The sequence below is a fragment of a genome, unplaced genomic scaffold (genome assembly GCF_019419815.1).
Source record: "Pyrus x bretschneideri cultivar Hongxiangsu unplaced genomic scaffold, Pyrus_bretschneideri_v1 Contig43, whole genome shotgun sequence".
In the NCBI taxonomy this organism is placed as follows: Eukaryota; Viridiplantae; Streptophyta; class Magnoliopsida; order Rosales; family Rosaceae; genus Pyrus; species Pyrus x bretschneideri.
Genome location: NW_025999757.1, coordinates 3,778,777 through 3,798,778, shown reverse-complemented (window position 1 = coordinate 3,798,778; position 20,002 = coordinate 3,778,777). Strand labels below are relative to the sequence as shown.

Below are 20,002 nucleotides of genomic sequence, written 5' to 3'. Positions count from 1 at the left end.
AACATTCTGATGAAAAATTTGACTACTTAATTTTGTGTTCTACTATTTTCATAGGTGAGTGATAGCCACAGCTTTTCTCCCACTGCACACGCTTGTTATGTATGGCAAGGAAGAAAAGAAAATAGGGTGAGCGGAAATCACCTCTTCCTCGTATCCGAATAAGATTGGAATTCAATAATCTAAATATTGATAATCTGAATATAAATGGATTAGGATGTGGATCCAGGTTGATCTAATTCGACTTAATATAACATAGTATTTATTTTATTTAAATGTATAGATATTAGTTGAATTTTCCAGGTCAACCGGCCGAGGTTCCTACTCCAACAATACCGATATTGTCACCAATATTAATAATAAAAATTAATAATACAATAAATGAAGTTACTAATTAAAATGTAAGAGGTCCCAGGTTCAATGCTCCAAGCTAGTGAATCTGTTTGACTATGGTCACGGGTAAGATGAAATTCCTTATAGCCTCTCCAGACCCGAAAGGGATGAATAACCATAGCTTACTATCAGTTGTCCCCCCTTTATTAAAAAAAAAAAAAAGTTAGTAATGACATTTTTGAATTAGATCCGATAAGGAATATATCAAATCCCATACTAATCGGATATAAGTCGACAAGTCAAATCCGATTATCTGACTACGCTGCGGATCTGATGATCTGATTATAAATGGACCAAGATATGAATCGGGACTGATCTTATCCAAATCCGATTCGTTTAAAGGTGTAGTTGAAAGTAATGGCCCGAAAGGTGGAAGATAAAAAGTATAATAAAGTTGGGAAAGTCATTTACATACTCTCCTACAATGTAGAGTCTCCGTAAAATTGCTTAACAAAGTACTACATCAATGATTACGAAACCATATGGCAGCCGGCAGCCGGCAATCGTAAAAGTAATTGTCACCGTCTCTACACTGCAACCCGCTCTCCCTTCTCCAATGGTGCAAAAAATAAACAGACATAGCAAGTCCCATTCGACTATAGTGCATAGAGTAGTAAACCCCGAAACTCACATTACACAACCCTCAGCACCACGTTCTGATGCTCACCGAGTCCAACAAGATCCAAGTAGTTGTTCCAGATTAACGAAAGTGTTGTTGGAAATGAAGGCTCTGCTATCTTGTGCTGCGTTGAGTCTTCATCTTCCAAGTATGGCACAATGTACGTTTTCATGTCGCTTCGAGAGATCTGCAGATGGCCCCCCGACACATTTATGAACTTAACCTTTCCAGCTTCGTCCAAGGTTTTCAAACCAATCCAGTCTTCAGTGTACAACATGGTCTGCAGGACGATACGTGTTATACTCGAAAATCCTATAGCTTTCTAATAATGGACTTTTCTCCACGGTCTTGGATTCAAAAGCATAACAGTTGCGCAGGAAATATTGAGTAGATAAGTTACCTCTTGCGCAGGCAAAATAGGATCAGAGGCCCCGTCTGGGAAATATCCAAACCATGAGGTCTCCTTGGGTATCAGTATAGTGTCTTGCTCAAACTAATCATGGACGGACATGGGACGCAATCAGAAAGAGAAGTTAGAATTGCAAATTAGATCATTTTAGTTGGACAAAGAAAAATGTAACTCTAAACCTCACCATAATCAAGACTAAGTTCTCTAAGCTAGCAAACCGTTCCTTATAAGTGGAATTTCTCGACGCTTTGATTTCATTATTCAACTTTGGAAGGAACCTACACCCTTTTAAATAGGCATCGATGTCCTAGAGAACAGAAAAGTTGACCAAGTTTAGCTCTTGGTGCTGGGGACATGTGGTTGAAGAAATCGCCAACAAAAAGGAATGTGTTAAGCTGAAAACGGAAGTATTGTACTCACTGTTGGGATTTTAATATAACCACTTGGAGCCAAATGTTCCTGCAAACCCATCAAAGATAGGCACCTTAAATGGTATAAATTACCAATGGATATAAAATAAAATGGAGAGACAGGACAAGTGTGTCCCGTTCGAATACATACTCATTTTACTTTCTCAAGAAGCTTGAATGCAAAAAATAAAACCCAAATTGGAAACTTGAGAGTTCAACAAAGTTCAACCTGGATAAAGTCGCTGTAGATCTCCGACTTGATTAATGTATCCAGAAGAACGCAAACCCATTCGGACTGCAAAATGTAAAGCATGTCAAACCAAGCTGCAAAATCTTAGATATATCAATAACAAACTAATGTATTCACTTGGTAGGCAACACCAAAATGCATATTCGATACTTTCTTTCCACAACACTTTTTAAGTCGATTTGTCTATTGTTGTCACTGGTTTGAAAGACCAAATGAACCGTTTTGTTTCTTTTCTGATTACGTTACGATCGAAATAGAATATTGACAAGCCGAAGTTTCTCACTTCAGGTTTTCAAAATTCGAAAATGAAAATGATAACCACAATATCTTGTCTGACCTCATGGTATAGATCCTGGTTGTTTTACATTGAAACAATATTATAACTTAGTCATGGAATTAATTTTGAAGTAACATGGGCCATGCCCCAAGCAAAGCCATGCTCCAAGTGCGGTGAGACGCATGAAACGTAGTTTTGTAACTGGATTCTATATAAAAAACTACTCGAATGAGGACATTACAGAGAATATAGCTCAAGTGAATACTTAAGTCTTTGTTCCAAAGGAAACGTCATTTTATTTCCGAACAATTCTCCACAACTGCGAGTCCTTCTACGTTAGGATGCTTTCGCTTTACCTAAGGAACAACGCACGTAATTGAACTGTGTTGACAATATCTGCATCTTACATACTAGGAAAGTAATTAAATATTCTTTGTAATAGATGTTGTCCTGTCTATCATGCTTTGTGTCCAAACTCTTTATTTAAGTGAAGTATTTTTCGAAATACAAGGACCCTACACATGTCTTGTTATATGTTATCAATAGTTTCAACGTGACAGATTATTTTCTGAAGCTAGAGAAGGAAGTGGAAGAAGCACATACTTTACAAAATGGAATAGAAGCGATACCAGCATGAATACCTGCTAGTGATATGAGATTTTTCACCTGTTTCACATACAATGATAATCGAATGGAATACTAGTTTGTTAGAAAACTGATAACGAAAAAAAATAAGTCAGCACACTCATCGTCGTACAATACACTACGTAGCAAAAAACAAGGAAATGTAACAAAACCCTTTTGAATAGCATGATAAAGGAATATACGCCTTGACAGATCTTCTAGCATATTGAGTGACTAGATCAAGATGAACTTTCCTTACCAGGAAAGCACTTGATTTATAGCATATTGTACGATCAAGAAAAATGATTTGCTAAGAAAAAGAACTGAGAAGGGAAATATCACTTATATGGTCAAGTTAGTTCTTACAGGAGGTGCTCCGTCACAAAATTGAATTACTCCTCGTCCAATCAAGCTACCCTGTGAAACAGAAGGAATGTGGAATATCTTATCAACTAAACCATACGAATATAAACTTTGAATAGTAAAAGACTAATTGAGTAACTAGAATGAATAAACGCAATCAGATCACAAAACAATCATAGAAGGCAAATGAAAGTCTAAAACTCCAAAAAATTTCATGAAAATTGCTCCACCTTTTTACTGACGCAATTACGCAATCATTAAACGACAATACAACTGAGCACAGTTACAACTGTATCTATGTACATTTTCATGTCAGACGTTCTTTAATTTTTAACCTGGAAGCGTATCTGCGCTCAATTGCCAGTACATCATGATTGCAAAACAAAACAGAGGAAAAGGATGCAAGGTGAGGCCATCAGCTATATAGCACAGTCCTGATAGAAAAAAGCTTTAACACTCTAAGGCCTCGTTTGATAGAGAGGATTAGCTTGGATATATTGAAGGCATTTTGAAGGGAGAAATGGACGACAACTTCTCTATTTTGTCCAAGTTGAAGATTACTCATGAAGAAAAGTTGTCGCTTTTAATCCTACCATTTTTGTGGGGACAGATAGGGATATCTTTTCTTCATGAGTAATCTTCAACTTGGACAATATGGAAGTTCTCATCCATTTCTTCCTTCAAAATGCCTTCAATGTAGTGAATAGTTCTATCAAAGTTAGCCCTCCCTATCAAACGAGGCCTAAATGTGTACAGGTGGTGAAGAATTATACGTCTTTTTTTTCTTTTTATTGCACATGCATAACGGCTTTTATATCTGACAAAGTACGAAGTTTCATCGGGACATGGATGGGGAAGAAACATCACATCATATAGCAGCAGATGCTGAAGGAAAAACATGACCGGGAAATTAATAACTTTTACAACTGCTGCCAATCACCTGAGAAAGTCCAACCATGTTGTAACCATCACTTAACTCACTCATATTTTTCACCTGTAATTGACACGAAAAATTGTTAAGAAAGATTTTATAATTAAATTTTTAGAATCAAGAATCGAATGTATTACCAAACTATATCACCACCTTCTCACAAGCAATGGCCGTCTGCAAGCAGAAGTATAATAAGTTAGTGTAAACAATTACACATGGAGCATTATTGATAACAAGCAATCCTTGTACTATCAGTTCAAGAGTCACCTGTTCCGATAAGGGCATTGTCCAGGAATCCCACGATCCATCCCCAATTTCTCTACAGAGAAAAGAAAATGAGTACATTCAGAAAACAAACTTGTGTATAAGATGCCCATATACATCATAAATACAGTAAAACAAATTTTTTTTTGCATACATGCAGTATCCTTGGGAACCCGACCAGTTGCTCAAGAGCTCAGTGAACTGTGTGACTCCTCGGTTGCTGCATTTATCACTGATTCCTGTCATTAAATACAAATAAAACCCCATCATTATGATAGATTAATAATTAAACTGAAAATATGACTTTAGTCCATGAAACTTATTTTTCTCCACATAAAACCCGACATAAGTTTTTTACTGGAATAAAACCCGTTTACTAGATTCCACATCAGCAAATTCATTAATTATATTTGACTTTACACATTTAAAATTTTTCAATGCCCAAAACACCCTTATTTGAAAGTTTGATTTACACAATTAATTCCATACAAATTGTAAGGGAGAATTAATGATTTTACAAAACTAAAAAAATAATAAATTCATTGCATAATAAATAATAACAATAAAACATGCCTAATAAATGTAGTATTACATGCTTAGTTAAGTCAATAAAAATTATATTTTACATATAAATGTAGGTAAATTATTTTACACACACACATATATATATAACAACAACAAAAAACGTGCATGATATACATAAAAATTCATGCAAAATAATTTACCTACATAATAAAAGCAAACCCAAATATATGCAGAATAATATACCTACATAAAAAAGAATGTTATTATTTTATTCAATACTAGTTTAGCTATTATTTGTACATATAATAATAAAATGTGCTCAATACATATGATGATACATACAAAATAAAATACCTACATAATGAAGAAATGTTATTTGATTCAAAATTAATTTACTTGCAAAATAAAGCAATTGTATTTTATTCAAGATTAATTTACCTATTATTTGTACATATATCTTATAACAATAAAATGTGCCAAATATATGTAATAATACATGAAAAATAAATTACCTACAAAATATATGTTATTTGCTCATCATAAATTTAAATATAGGAAGATTAATTAGTTTAATATGTTTGATCATATATGTAGTACTGTGCAAGTATATGTGTGTGTGCGTGTGTGTATATATATAATACTAATACTATACGTTCATATAGGTAAACTATATATGTGTACATATATATATTAAGCTTATGGTAGTAATATATACATTTGAAGTATATATGTGTGTGTTAGGGGTAATAATATGTGCAATAATTATATTTTTTATTGTAATTAAGGTGAGTAATAACATTTATTGATTTTATTTTGAATATTGTGGTACAAATTGTAAATATTTTGTAATAATAGGTCAATTACTTCTATACTTGGTAGTCATTTTTAAATTTGGGTTTTGTTTACATGTTTATAACTAGGTGGGTTTTTGTCTAGAAAATAAGAGTTGCAAGGGTCTATATCTAAAGAACCCATAATTAAACCAACTCTTCGCAGCATACTACAAGAATTTATCTAAAAACTGAGCTACTAATCCATCCAGACGCAACCATCAGAGAATCTGAGAGACGAAGTCATTTCAAATAAATTTCACTCACCGCTTTCTTTCGGAAGCCCAAGCAATCAGATTTTATAAGGTAATTACTGAAAGAAGATCTACAATGGTAGCAGATCTACAATGGTAGCAATTAGTTTTCTAAGTGAAAGGGTGAAGCAAAGAACAACTCAACAAAGTCATCAGCAGAATTTGTATTAAAATTAACGCTCCTACTTCTTCGTAAGTACCAACCAATTCGGTGAGTCCACTATTTTTCTTCCTTTATGTAAGACAAACTTGCATGGACAACATGATAGCTACCTAAATAGATAGATACACTTCTAAGAAAACGTTCGTTCTTCTCTCAACTGAGGAAATACTAAGGCCGAAAAATGAAATGTTTATAACCTATGATTCTTAGGTGACTAAACTGAAAATCAATTGTTAACGAATGTTATTCATGTACACCTTTTAACAACAAAACAAATCGAAACTGTCAATGATCCAATTGACGATGAATCGTCTCAACATTCGGGCACCAAATAGTTATAAGTTTCCCAGAGAAGCAAGGAGCAAGCAAACTATGTAGGACACAAAATTAACAAGGTAAGAGCATCAACCCAATTGGGCAACAAAATTCAAAACTATAAAAGCAAACTAACCGATGCTAAGACTGGCAACTTAAAGGGTAAAATTAGCAAATGATGCCACAGAACTAGAAGCTAACTAAACAGCATAAAATTCAAACTTCCATTGAATTGCTTGTTCTAATTCACAACAAAAACCACTAAAAATAAAAGAAAATCTGCGGAACCCATGAAGTTGAAAAGAAAAACAAGAATATGAGAGAAATTACCATGAAAAACAACGAAAGGAACAGAGTGGGTTAGTGGGATGAGAGTGATGGTGAAGAAGAAGAAGAAGAAAATGACTGGTACTGGTGGAGAAGCCATTGTTGCCAACTGGGTTTTGCTTCTAGTTGCCAAAAGCTTTGGCCTTTGAGGATTTTAGAGGGATTAAGAGTTGAGAATCCTAAGATTTTGGGTTGTTTGGGACTCTTGAGAAAATTGTGTTTCATATGTTTAGAGAGGGGGGGGGAGCCAACTACCGTTCAAGGGGTTGGAGCTGACGATTGCCATAAATAGGAGACAGGTGTCCATTAACCCCATCCAAAAGTCATTTGAGTCAAACAACTCATTGACAATTTGTCAACAAACAAGTGTTCTATTTTTTTTTTTTTTTTTTGTTCGAAAAAAAAATGTGTTCTATTCAAGTGTTCTGTTTGTTATATGGAAAACATTTACTTTATATTTATTTTGTCAAACTAGATTATTTTCATTAAATAAAAAGACCAACACAAGCAAAAAAAAAGTCCAAAAAGCAATCCACAACCTAAATACAAACCCAATAGCAAATAAGCAAATATAATTAAAAAACCAAATGTCGCTAGTTGAATAATAACAAAAATACCTAAACCTGGAATAGAAGCCAAATGAGCTCCATCAAAAGGCCACCACCACCAAGAGAACGAACCAACGGAACAACTGGATCAACGGAAAATAAGATCAGTGATCCCCGCGCTCCCATAATCCTAGCAAATAGTGCTAAAAACACTTCAACAGCCACCAAACATTCAAAGTCATTTGAGTCAAACAACTCATTGACAATTTGTCAACTAACGTGTTCTATTTGTTATATGGAAAAAGCTTTTTACTTTATATTTATTTTATTTACAACGTATTACCTTGGAAAATGAAATAATAAAAAACTAAAATTTTAGCCGTGAATAGAATTTTAACCAATCATTATAACTTTTTATAATTCTAACCAAAACTTAACATAAAAATACTACATTATTTTTTATTTGGAATTCACACCCATTTACTCGCTCGACTGCGTTCACACTCATTTCTTAGCCATTAAAGCTTCACTCCAAATCTTTAGCTGTCTTTCTTCTCATGGATCATTCACACTAATCATTCCATTCATGACACCCAACACCCCACAATAGCACTTTTGCTCCTCTCAAATACCCTAGGAGATAGTGGATTAAATTTCCTCCCTCCAACCCCCCCAAAACTTCTCCACCCCATTCCATTGCATTGGGTTGTCGAGGAGCCTAGTTGCTCATCTAAGTTAAAATCGACTAACCTAGCTCTTACACCATGTGACGCAAGGCTGATGTCAGCTATAATTAGGGGTGCAACTTAGGTTGGGCCAATCCAAACCCGCCTATGTCCAACCTGACTTTAAATCCGAACAAGTGGGTTTTTTTTTTGAGTTATAACCTGCCCGAACCCAACTCAAGTTCAACTCATTCATTGATTGGGTTGAGTTGGATTGATCATTTGTTTGTCCATCCCCAACCCAAGTTGACTAACCAAACCCAATCTAACCAGATTGTAACCCATATCAATTAATGCTCATACTATACCCAAGTGAGCCAAGTCCAAAAACCAACGCCCTTTCTAATATTTTTTTTAATAAATTACCCTTTATAATTACTTAAGCTTTTAGAGAATAAGAGGTTTTGATTAGTCAGCGCATATTCATAGTCTCTAAATCCTAAAGTTTTATAGTAGATTGATTTATGAAATTAAAGTTAGTTAGATTTGATGCTACTTGGCCTAATTTTTTTAGAAATTCTTGGAAACTAAGTTGTTACAAAATTAAACTTGAAAAAGTTAGGCAACTCGAACCCATCCCAAGTAAACCCTAACCCAATTAAATCTGAGCCCAAATGAACCCGAATGAAACCTAACCCGAACCTGAGTTTGAATTGTAAAAGTTGGGTTAGGGTTGTGTTGACCTTCCAACCCGTCTAACTTGCCTGAGTTGCACTCTTAGCTATAATTACAAAAATTAACAAAAGAATTATAAAAATTAATTAAAAATACAAAAAAAAATAAAAAAAATCATAAAATTAATTAAAAATACAAATATATAATTTTTTTTTTTTCATAAATACCTAACCATGTTCTTCCACCACCACATTTCAATATTTTTAAATACTTTCAACCAATCTCTTATTATCATTTGAAATAAAAAAATAAAATTATCATTTATTATTTTATAATTATTTTAATATAAATTGTTTGGATTATTTAATTTATGGATGGTTGTGCACTTAGATAGCTACTATTCATTTAGAGAATTGAATTGCCTATTTCTCATGGGCCTTTTAAGGGTGGAAATGCTTTTGGATGGAGGGAATGCATTGGATGCTGTTGAAAGCGATATAAATAGAAGTGCCTCATGTAAAGTGTCCTAATTGTCAATTTTATGTTTCAAGTTCTGCATTGCCATGTGTGATTACTGTGCCTTTAGTGGTTAGGGATTTTCCTTTGTTCTACAATAAAGGGTGAGGGCGAGTTTGAGAGCTTGAAAAAATATTATTGTGATGTTAGCTTATCACATTTGATTTGTGGATGTATTAATTTTATTTTTGTATAACGATATGTTTATGCTAGGTGACAAGTGAAACAAAATATTATCTAAAAAATGTATACAACTTAAATAGTCATTTCATATTACAGTATATTTAGCATCTCTATTCAATATTTCAAATGTGATATGCAGTGCCAACTTTCTTCCAAGTTGCTATAATTGATGTGGGATTTAACTGCTTGATCTCCAACATTTTCTTTTACAACAACAAAGTTTGGTGTCGATCTTTTTTAATTATTATTTATTGATGAGTCACATAATCCACCAGTAGCATACAACGGTATATATACATTAAGGGTCAATTTAGGATTGTTGTGCTTTAAAAAAAAATTGTTGTGCTTTTAGATTAATCAATTGTAAGATAAAGCAGTTGAGTGTTTGATAAACTGTATTTTTAAAAGTGTTGTGAATATGAAAAGCAATGTAAAAATGTTTGGTGAATTTTATTGTAAACATTGATATGATTGTACATAATAACAAAGATGGACATAGTAGTAAAAGTGGTGGCAACGACAACGATACTGGGAGTAGTGGTGGTGATGGCAGCGACAATGTGTGTGTGTGTTTTTATTTTTTATTTTTAACAAACAAAATTATCTATGCAAAGGGGAAGGGGGATGGCTTAGCCTCACAATGGGCTAACAATAATGTGATTCAAATTTGTCTTTGAAGAGAATCAAACATAAAATCTCTCATTTAGAAGTGCAGAGGAATACCACTAGACAGTAGTACTAACTGTCTCCAAGAAATGTGTTAACTTATTATTTTATTATATATTGGACTCCTGAGACACCTCTAAGACCAGCACATGACATCAAAACGTACCTATTTAACTATGATGCCTCACTTCCAAGCCATGACTAAAACAACCTATTAGTTTAACAACACGATATCATTTCTTCTCTTTTATGGCTGCATCTAACCTTTGTGTTAGACTGCCTATGTATCCAAAGATGAGATCAAGTCATTCGTAGTTCACCTTTATGTTAAGCTCTGAACTTTCTCAAGGCATTAACTGGCAAGAAACATAAAGTTCCAAAATCACTCAATTGAACTCAATGAGCATGGTTCACTAGGTTCTAGACTACTTAACGCAACCATTTAGCAACATGATTGTTATTCATCTTTCACATATATCACACTGTTTTTCAACAACAATTCTACAATCACAATAAATAATCAATTCAATGAATTAAAAGATGTACTATATTAACATTTAAATACGTTAATCAACCAGTAAGATAAAAAATGCATTCATAAACCATGCTTCATAAAATCATAAATAAACTCATTGGAAATCACAAAGCCTAATTATGAAAAATCAAACTTTGTAACTAACTAAAATTTGACAAAAAATAAAATAAATTCACGTAAATACGAAACATGAAAAATTAAATAGTGAAATACAAGGACGAAATTTCACGTCTATAGTTTTTTAGAAAAAAATAATTTTAAAAGTTGTATTCTATTGGTGAATTATGAGACCCCACACATCAGTAATAAAATCGACTCTATTTTTATTTGTTGTAAAAAAATACTAGAAAACAAGAAGTTAAATGACTCATCTGCCACGTCAATTATGACATTTCCTTTAGAGAGAAAACCCTTGATATCTTTTAATCCTAATTAGCATATTTGCCATTTCTTTGGGAGATGCTCTGATACCACCTTCAAATTTTGATCTTTTTTTTAAAAAAAATTTGTTCTCTACCAGATATGCCAAGTTAAACACAACTTGTTTTCTTAAAGGTTGACAAGATCGCAAAATGTTGAGACAACAGTCGAAAATTTTCAAACAAAAACACAACATGAAAGATCAATGCGTAACATGACACCACCAGTTTAAGAAATAAATAATGTAAAACAAAGTTTAATTCATAATTTAATACATTGAATATGTAAGTAAACCTAGTACAACCATTAGCCAAACATACCCTTCCAAGGCGGACAGCACACACCAATTCATCAATCTTTCCATTTGGACCCACACGTGCGGCCCAAGTTTTGATCGCATCCCCCGACCACTTCAATAGAGAGAGAAACGAGAGAGCAACAGCGAGCGACTTGGGGGAGCGAGAAACAGTCCCACCGAGAATCTTTGCCCTCAAACCAATCAGAGTCCGACTCGTCTCGCTTACGGTTACTGGCACCGCCGCTAAACTGCGCCGGCGGTGACATGTTCCTTCTCGCTCTCACGGACAAAAGGTTTTTGCAATACCAGGTTGGTCTCTCGCTCTTTCCTCTGATATATTTTCGAGGGCTTAGGGTTTTATGGTTTCTATTGGAATTAGAGGTTTTCATCAATTGAATGTCTTAAATTTGGGGCTTTTTGTATTAAGACTAAGCTTTTTGAATTCGATTTCCTAATTTTTCAAAATTTAGCGTTGAATTTGCAGTAGAAAATTTTGGGGATTTCTTTAGTTTTGTCTGTTTCCAATAGTAGTTTTCGAAAAAAAAAAAAAATTATAATTCCACGGTCATTGATTGATTGATTTCTTGTTTGTTAACTTATTGTTAAGATTATGTGGGCTTTCGTCAGTTAAACGTGATTAAATTTTGTGCTTACGAACTAGAAGGTTGAGATTACGGGTAGGCCGTAGCGTGGGGTTTTCTCGGATTTGTTTGATTGGGAATTCTTATGGATGCATTGTTGTTATAGATTGAGTTGGGATCACATATTTAGTTTTAATTATTATTTTTATTTCTGAAAAGACGGATTCTAGTTTGAGTGAATTTGCAGCATGGGCCCTGAATTGGAGCCGAAACCAAAGTCGGGAACTGGAATGGAACTGTCAGTTGCTAAGGATGGAAGTATCAACCGAGACCTAGAAGATAAACTTATGCCTTGTGTAAGTAACTACAAAGATAATATTTTTGACATGGAAACGCGATTGGTTGGACAAACTTCTGCATCAAATGTAAGGGAGAATGTGGAGGTAAACAGAACTGGGTTTCCAAGTCCTAATGTTGTGCAGATCGTTGAAAGCGAATGCGGGGATTTGACGGAGAGTTCGAGTTCTTTTGGTGATACAACTTCAGGGACAGAGAATGGTTATGTGTCGGATGGTGATGAAGTTCAGTCGCCGTGGCATGGAAATGAGTTCGCCCCTTTCTATGATGAATATTTTGGTGCATTTGAAACAAGGTGCGTTTTGGTTTGAATTATGTCATGTATGATTTTGGTTTGAGTTATGTTGTTTATGTCTTACTTAGATCTTGTCTATCGGGTAGCATTAAAGATATCACACCTAGCATACAATTACAAAGGTAAGGTAGACGAGTCTCTTGTTTGCAATCTGGTCCCTATTTTTCAAAATATTAATCGTATTATGTATAGAGGTTCGATAATATTTGTTGATTTAAGTTTGTCAAATGGGGCTTTCTTAGCTTGAGGCCATGATAGAGATGGATTTTGGCTGGAGTCACTCTTTGGAACAATTTCCTTTGTCTGTGAATGCTCATTTAAATAATTCTTATGGAGTGAAAGTTAGGCCTGGTTTGCTAGGTTCTAACCTGCATTGCCAGGGAAAAGGAAGGTGAGAATGAATGAGGTGAATATTAATCTCTGGGTACTGGATGGGGATAGGTTCAACTCCTTCCTTCAGGTTCTAGCTAGTAATAGTATGAATATCATTTGGGGATAGGATCCCGCTTTTTGGGACGTGATCATGTGAGACAGCTGGTCGATTAGTCGTATGTTGCCGGTCAGCTACATATGTTAAAATCTGTTACCACTTTGATGAAGATCAATTCTATCGTGAATAAAAAGGAGGCATAGTTGCAAATTATTCTGATTTTAAGGATATACTTATTTCAGTTTTTTAATGGTTGTGCCCACTATAGTGTAACCATGATATATTTTGGATTCAACTGTATTTTATTGTGACATTCACATTGTTTTATGTGTATATCTGATTGTCTAGGAGGAAAAGGTTGACCACTCATTGGAATAAGTTTATACGTCCTCTTATGTGGCGCTTGAAATGGCTGGAACTGAAGATTAAGGAACTTCAGTCGCAGGACAAAAAATATGATTTACAGCTTGCAAAGTATGCCCAAATAGAGCAGTCTGAATTTGATGCAATGTCAAAGTTAACGAAAAGGAAGAAAAGAAAGAGAGTTGAAGATACTACCAATATAGCATGTTATATGTCCCAACATAATCTTTTCTCCTATGGTATGAATATCTAAAACTTTTCTTCATGCATTGTTGGCAATTAAAAATCTGTTTTGTGTTTCATGCTCTTTCCTTTTCCAGAAAGTAAGAGGTCTCGTGCTAATGGTGTTTTCATGGAGGGAGACTGGGGTGATTCTGGTAAGTACGGAATATCGTTTTGTCTACAATTTTGGTGGTTGCGTACCTTGCCAGTACACTAAACTTTCCTTATGGGTATGCATACATGTAATTTTCATGTGCAAAACGCCTATGAAAGATGAGTGTGTATGCCTCTGTTTCTGCATCTGTTTTGTTTTTTACTTTACGAAGGCGAATATAGTTGTGTATCACCATGTTTGTTGGCTTTTATTTAGTTTCCATAATGAAGTCAATTTTTTTGCACATATTGGAACACTGCCTCAACATATTAATTGCATGTTGTTGATGATATAATCTTTGTAGTACCGATTTTATTGGACAAATAGATGTTTCCCAATTTTTGTTTACTCTTCATGTTCTTTGTGCTGGAAAGTGAAATTCAGAAATTGAAGGAGACTTGCTATTCGGTTGTCTGTCCTTTAAAATCCTTTATATGCATTTGCATTTTCAGTTGTTAATTAGGCTCATTTCCTACCGCTTATTATTCATCTGTGGAGCTCTCAGATTTTGATAAGTTGAAAGTACCCTCTTAGGGTTTGTCTTATCAAGAAAACAGTAGAAGGCTTTTCATTATTGCATTTACTACCACTATAATTACTGCAGTGAGGTTATTTTACCTCATCGTGGGAGACCAATCTTTGACTGAGTATTGTTAGACAATGAATCTTCTACTCTTCAATTTTGTGTAAGAGTCCGATTCTTATCTGAGGAGTGCTCAGATTTTGATAAGTTAAAAGTACCCTCTTAGGGACCTGCTCCTTTTTTGTTCTATCAAGAAAACAGTAGAAGGATTTTCACATATTGCATTTGCTACCACTATAAGTACTGCAGCGAGAATTTTTTTTACCTTATCATAGGAGACCAAATCTTTGTTTCTATGAATTCTTTGTTTGAGCATTGTTAGACAATGAATCTTCTACTCTTCAATTTTGTCCAATTCTCAAGTTGTAAGTGCATTTATTTTCTAACATTATATTTACCGGGAAGTCCTGTGGTCTTTCGACATGTTTTTGATTTTCAGAGCTTGTCATGGAAAAAACCTAGTGTTAAGAATTTAGTACATTATATGCTAAAGTTGATTTAAGCTTATTGCCTCATTAACCTCTTACGTTCTTAAAGAATTTGAATTTGAATTGTTCCATGGAAATGTTGGGACTTTGAAGTTTCTTTTGGTTTATGCTATTGCAGGTTCTGTATATATTTTTGAATGCTGAAATCTGTCACTTTAATTGATTATTTGATCATTGTTTGTTATTTTCCGTTCATTATTTTCATTCCCTTTTTTAATCTTCCATATAGCAGGAGACAAAACTTGCACTGGCAATAAAGATGTTGAGACAAATGATATATGGTCATCTCTTGAATTCAGGGATGGTAATAGTTCCTTGGAAGATATTCTTTGGAAGATTGAAGTGGTACATTCAAAAGTATGGAAGTTGAAGACTCGAGTGGACAAGGTCGTGAAGGAAAATCAAGGAAACATTTCTTCAGCTAACAACTTCCAAGTACCCTGTGATGCATTGATGGGATCTGCTCAAAATCCTGCTTTTCGTGGTGAAAATGGAAATAGATTACTGTTCAAAAGTTTATCCACTGCATCTATGCATATCAAATGTGACACGGGAGATCCATTCTTGCCTGAGATTGCAGTTTCAAGTCTTGCAGAGCTGACCCCTCGTCCTGGTATTACTGTAAACACAGATCAGCCTCTGGTTGGCAGTGTACTTGAAAATGTAAGTGTTTCCTTTACGAATTGATCAAAACGCTTTTATTTTTTGGTTTAAATTTATTGTATTATATTTGTGACTGACCATTTTTATAGATTTGGCACTGTTCTTGTTAAATGCTGCTTTGTGTTATAACCATCATGCTGGATCAATCATGAAGATGGACTGTTAACCCTTATGTTGTATCGTGACAGGCCGGGGATATACACCTTATACCTAAGGATGCTGTCAAGGCTGAGCCATGTGATTTAGAAGTTAAAGATCCGTTCATACGGAAGCCTTGCATATCACCTCAAGAGCAGAAAACCAGTTGTCCTGCTCCAGTTTCGGAAACTGTGTTGCCCACAAATGTTCCTGTTCGGTATTCAGAAAAAGTGATGCCCACAAACTCCAGTGTACCTAATGCAACTGAAGAACCAGATTCCTCTACCAGGACTGCCTTGCCTTGGAACACAAGAAATCAAGGGAGGCGAAAACCCGGCTCGTACTTGAAAACTTTAAACCGGAAATCCTAAAGTTAGCTGGTTTAGAAGCGACGGTATTTTTTTTTTTTTTTTTTTTGCAATGGTCTCTTGTATATGCTACTTATTCTGCTGTAAATGCTTTTTGTCACACATGCTTATATGATTTCAACTGTAAATCCTGCTTCATCAGGCCAGCAAACTACAGTTTGCTGGAAATATTAAAATCCTGTTTCGTGTTTGATCAATTGAATTTCGGCATTATACCTCGATTACCGTGTTCTTAATAATTGCATTTTTAATTGCTTTGCTTGGTTGATTTGTATATCTGAGGTCTCGTTTGGCAGCTCGGACCGTACTGACTATTTCAGTCGGATAGGATAAATAGTCGTCGGATAGGACTGACTAAATTAATCGGGCGTTTGGTGTTGTATCGGATTAATTTATACATCGGATAATAGGTCGGACTATAATAATTATTTTAAATAATTTCACAAAATAAGTGTTGTTAAAATGAAAAAAAAAGGAAGAAAAACAGGTGAGGAAAAAAAAAAAAAAACATCATTACACAGACAAAAATTAAAAAATAAAAATAAAAAAAAACCCAGATCTCTTCCCACTTCCCAATCATGTCTTCCTATCTTCACCATCTTCCCCATGCATCAATTCCCACCCTCCCATATGAACCCACTTCCTCATTTCTTCAAATCTCCCAAAACCCATATCGATTCACCAACCAAAAAAAAAAAATCCCAGAAATTAAATATTTTCAATGCTAATAAACCAAATTTTATCATCGGAGCCTAGCTCCCTTCCTTGTCGGAGCCCAGCTCCCTTCCTCCTCCTCGTCCTTCTCGTTGGAGCCTAGATCGGAAGAATTTGAATCATCATCTTTTTCCTTCAACCCACGGAAGTATTGTTGTCCTGTCAAAGATCGAAGGCGAACGGAGGAGGTGGGAGGTGTGTGTGTGTGAAGGAGGAGGGAGGAACAGAAAGAAAAAAAGAAGACGACAAAGATGAACTTGAGATCTAGACAAGAGAGAGCAGGCAGGTGAGATGGTTGAAGGAGTCATGCAAGAGAGGAACGGAGTGAGCAAGAGAAATCTCACCTGACTAAATAATACAGAGGTTTTGGACGTGATTCGTAAGCGGGTGGGAGGGGTATAAAATAAGTGGGGCCGGATTAAATAATCCGGTACTTATTTAATACGAAGCTCACCAAACACCCGTTTCGTATTATTAATACTATCCGATGGTCTTATACGGTGTGCCAAACGAGGCCTGAGGGTCCTGTCCGTATTCTCTTTGTGATGATCCGACGGATTTTTCAATCACATTCGTTCATGATATATTGTGCGGTCATAAATTATTGTAAATCTTTTTATTTAAAGTTAAATGTAAACAGTACCTGACGAAAACTGGTCTCACAATGTACGATAAACGGATGTGATTGAAGGATCACTGGGATCCTCATTCGATTTGTATTCGATGTGATAAAAAAATTTCCAAAAGGTAATTTTGTATTACGGTAAATACTTGTACATGCACTACTATTATTGTAAAACAAAGCTTTTTAGCCAAAATGATTATTGAGATTTGTATAACTTCTCACTTTGGTCGTTGAGATTTGAAATCAATACAAGTATCCCTGAGATTGTTCACCATCAATCACTTTGGTCCTTTCGTGCATAGTTATGTTAAATAAAGATTAAAATGACACAACTACCCTCAATTTAATAAATAGTAAGCCAAAATGATTTGATGTGAGGGTATTTTTGTTATTTTATTCTTATTTAATGAATATTTTTTAGGAAGGACAAAAAATATTGATTGTGGACAAACTTAAGGACCAATTTTATTGATTTCAAATCTCAAGGATCAAAATGAGGAGTTGTGCAAATCACAGGGACTATTTCAGATAAAAAACCTAAAAACAACAGAAGGAATTCAACATCTAGAAATATCGTTGTACCAAGGTTCTCTTGCTAGTACATGTATGTGTTACGATCAAAATTGTTGCAATCTATTTTAATTTTATTGTATTTTATTTCTCGAAGTTGTGTAACTATGAAAATACCCCTAAAGAGCTAAGTAAAAATCTTATGTGGACATTTGAGCTCTTTTCCTATTTTGTCTCTTTTGTTATGTTATTTGAATAGTACTTGAGGATACAAACGTGTAAGCGCAAATGTGACGTAAGTCAAATGTGTTAAATCTCATTCCTCTCTTTCTAATCTTCATTTTGACATATTATACATAAAAAAAAAATAGTTGGGTTGTGAACCTGTTATGCTCTGTGAAGAATTCTGGCAAAAAATTCAGCTTCCGACAATTAGCGAGAGGAAGGAGACAAGCGAATATCCCACAACGACGATGAAATATTGCGTTAAAATCAAAATTTAACGCTATGCGTTGGCATGTTTAACGCAGTTAAAAGCGAGTACATTGCTAGTAGTGAACCACTTTACTTGCCATCAGTGGCAAGTATAGGCATACGTGCACCACTGGCAGCTACGAGGATAACTGCACCACCAACTATGATGACTGACCACCGGCGTGTGGCAGCGTCTGAGTTTTTTTTCAAGCACTTTTAACACCCGGCACGAGCAAACAAAAGGAAACTTAAGAGTCTTTTCCTTAGTAATTATGAGTTTTGAGTGGTATAATGACCAATAGTGGTTTCCTATATAGGAGAGACTAGTCCCGAGAATTTCAGAGGCCAAGTAGGGCAACGCAGTTACGATCCGACAACACATCAGTAAGTAGGCTTTTGTTTCCAACCTATATGATATATGATTTCCGAGAGTGTTTATATGAAATATTTTGTTATCATGACATTCTTTTACTTAGAAAATGCAATTATTTTATTTGATGTTAATCTTGTGATTTATGAGATTTGTGAATATTTTTTTCTGCACATCTACATATGAATTCATTTGTGTTAGTACTTGTTCTGCAACCAGGACTAGCTTTATTTGTATGTTCACACTGCACTTACACTCAGAATAGATCCATTTTAGTGCAAGCCTGTACTAGTTTGCATTAGATGTAATACACTTAGCATGAGTTTGACGTGATTATAGTACTTAAGCGTAAATTTATACACAGAGCTTGTTCATGTTAGAATATATCTCAGCATGGACTCATACTAAATTGGTATGTTTTTAGTTGAATAATGATGTAAATTGAGCTTCTTTATGGGAAATCACTTATCACATTGACATTGATATTGACATTAGGGCTGGGTTCGGTTCAAAACGGTTCAGTTTTTTGCCAAAATCGAAACCGAACCGAAATTTCGGTTTGGTTCGGTTCATTTTTTTTAGGTTTTTTTTCGGTTCGGTTTTTTTCGGTTTCGGTTTTTTCCGGTTCGGTTTTGGTTTTTTTTGGTTTTTTATTTTTATTTTTAAATGATGTAAATGGAAGGAACCTACCTATCAACCTCCCAGTTCTCATATATCAGAGAATTGAGAGCCTCAAAATCCTGAATATATTCAAGTAATTCAACTACTTGTGATCAAGCAGAACGAATTCAAATTTTCAAAAGTTAAGCAAATACATAAACATATATTCTTCAAGGAAATGTACATCGCCAGGATTCAAAATTCAAAAACTTTAAAATTTACAAAATCATGAAATAACTCAACAAATTAACTGATCAATGCAAATCGAAAAAAAAAAGCAATTGGGTTCTTCTCAATACCATAATCGGATTTCAATAGCGCATGCCCAGTGCCCACATTCAAATTCATAGTCAAGTCCACAATAGATTTAGAAAATTCCAAAACATATTCAGAGAAAAATACAAACTTTTTCACCTTAAATTACATAAATTTCAAATGGGTAACCATACAATTAAAAACCTATGAACTGACAAATAAATAAAACCACAACCTTTGTTGCAGCGATATCGCCATGATCGTCGCAAGCTCTTTCAATTCCTCTTTTCGTCGG

The 20,002-nt window shown here is 34.6% G+C and overlaps 2 protein-coding genes across 4 annotated transcripts; one reads left to right on the top strand and one right to left on the bottom strand.

Annotated features, from left to right (window-relative positions):
* Positions 1–760: 760 nt before the first annotated feature.
* Positions 761–7,192, bottom strand: LOC103939339 (palmitoyl-protein thioesterase 1). Its single transcript, XM_009349420.3, has 12 exons — positions 6,955–7,192; positions 4,692–4,776; positions 4,541–4,592; positions 4,427–4,447; positions 4,283–4,336; positions 3,346–3,396; positions 2,959–3,021; positions 2,058–2,123; positions 1,839–1,877; positions 1,603–1,725; positions 1,410–1,502; positions 761–1,289 (listed from the first exon to the last, which is right to left on the bottom strand). The coding sequence occupies exons 1-12, from the start codon at positions 7,049–7,051 to the stop codon at positions 1,023–1,025; spliced, it is 1,011 nt and encodes a 336-aa protein (XP_009347695.2). The 5' UTR covers positions 7,052–7,192; the 3' UTR covers positions 761–1,022.
* A 4,416-nt stretch (positions 7,193–11,608) lies between these two features.
* On the top strand, positions 11,609–16,318 carry LOC103928289. 3 transcript variants are annotated; one of them, XM_048566852.1, is made up of 6 exons: positions 11,609–11,766; positions 12,286–12,690; positions 13,469–13,722; positions 13,804–13,860; positions 15,163–15,593; positions 15,782–16,318. In XM_048566852.1, exons 2-6 carry the CDS (start codon positions 12,287–12,289, stop codon positions 16,100–16,102), a joined length of 1,467 nt encoding a protein of 488 aa, XP_048422809.1. In that variant the 5' UTR covers positions 11,609–11,766; position 12,286; the 3' UTR covers positions 16,103–16,318. The 3 variants fall into 3 exon arrangements, with proteins under 3 accessions (XP_048422809.1, XP_009335591.2, XP_009335588.2); XM_009337316.3 differs by having other exon boundaries at positions 15,160–15,593; XM_009337313.2 differs by having other exon boundaries at positions 11,613–11,766; positions 12,269–12,690; positions 15,160–15,593.
* Positions 16,319–20,002: the final 3,684 nt, after the last annotated feature.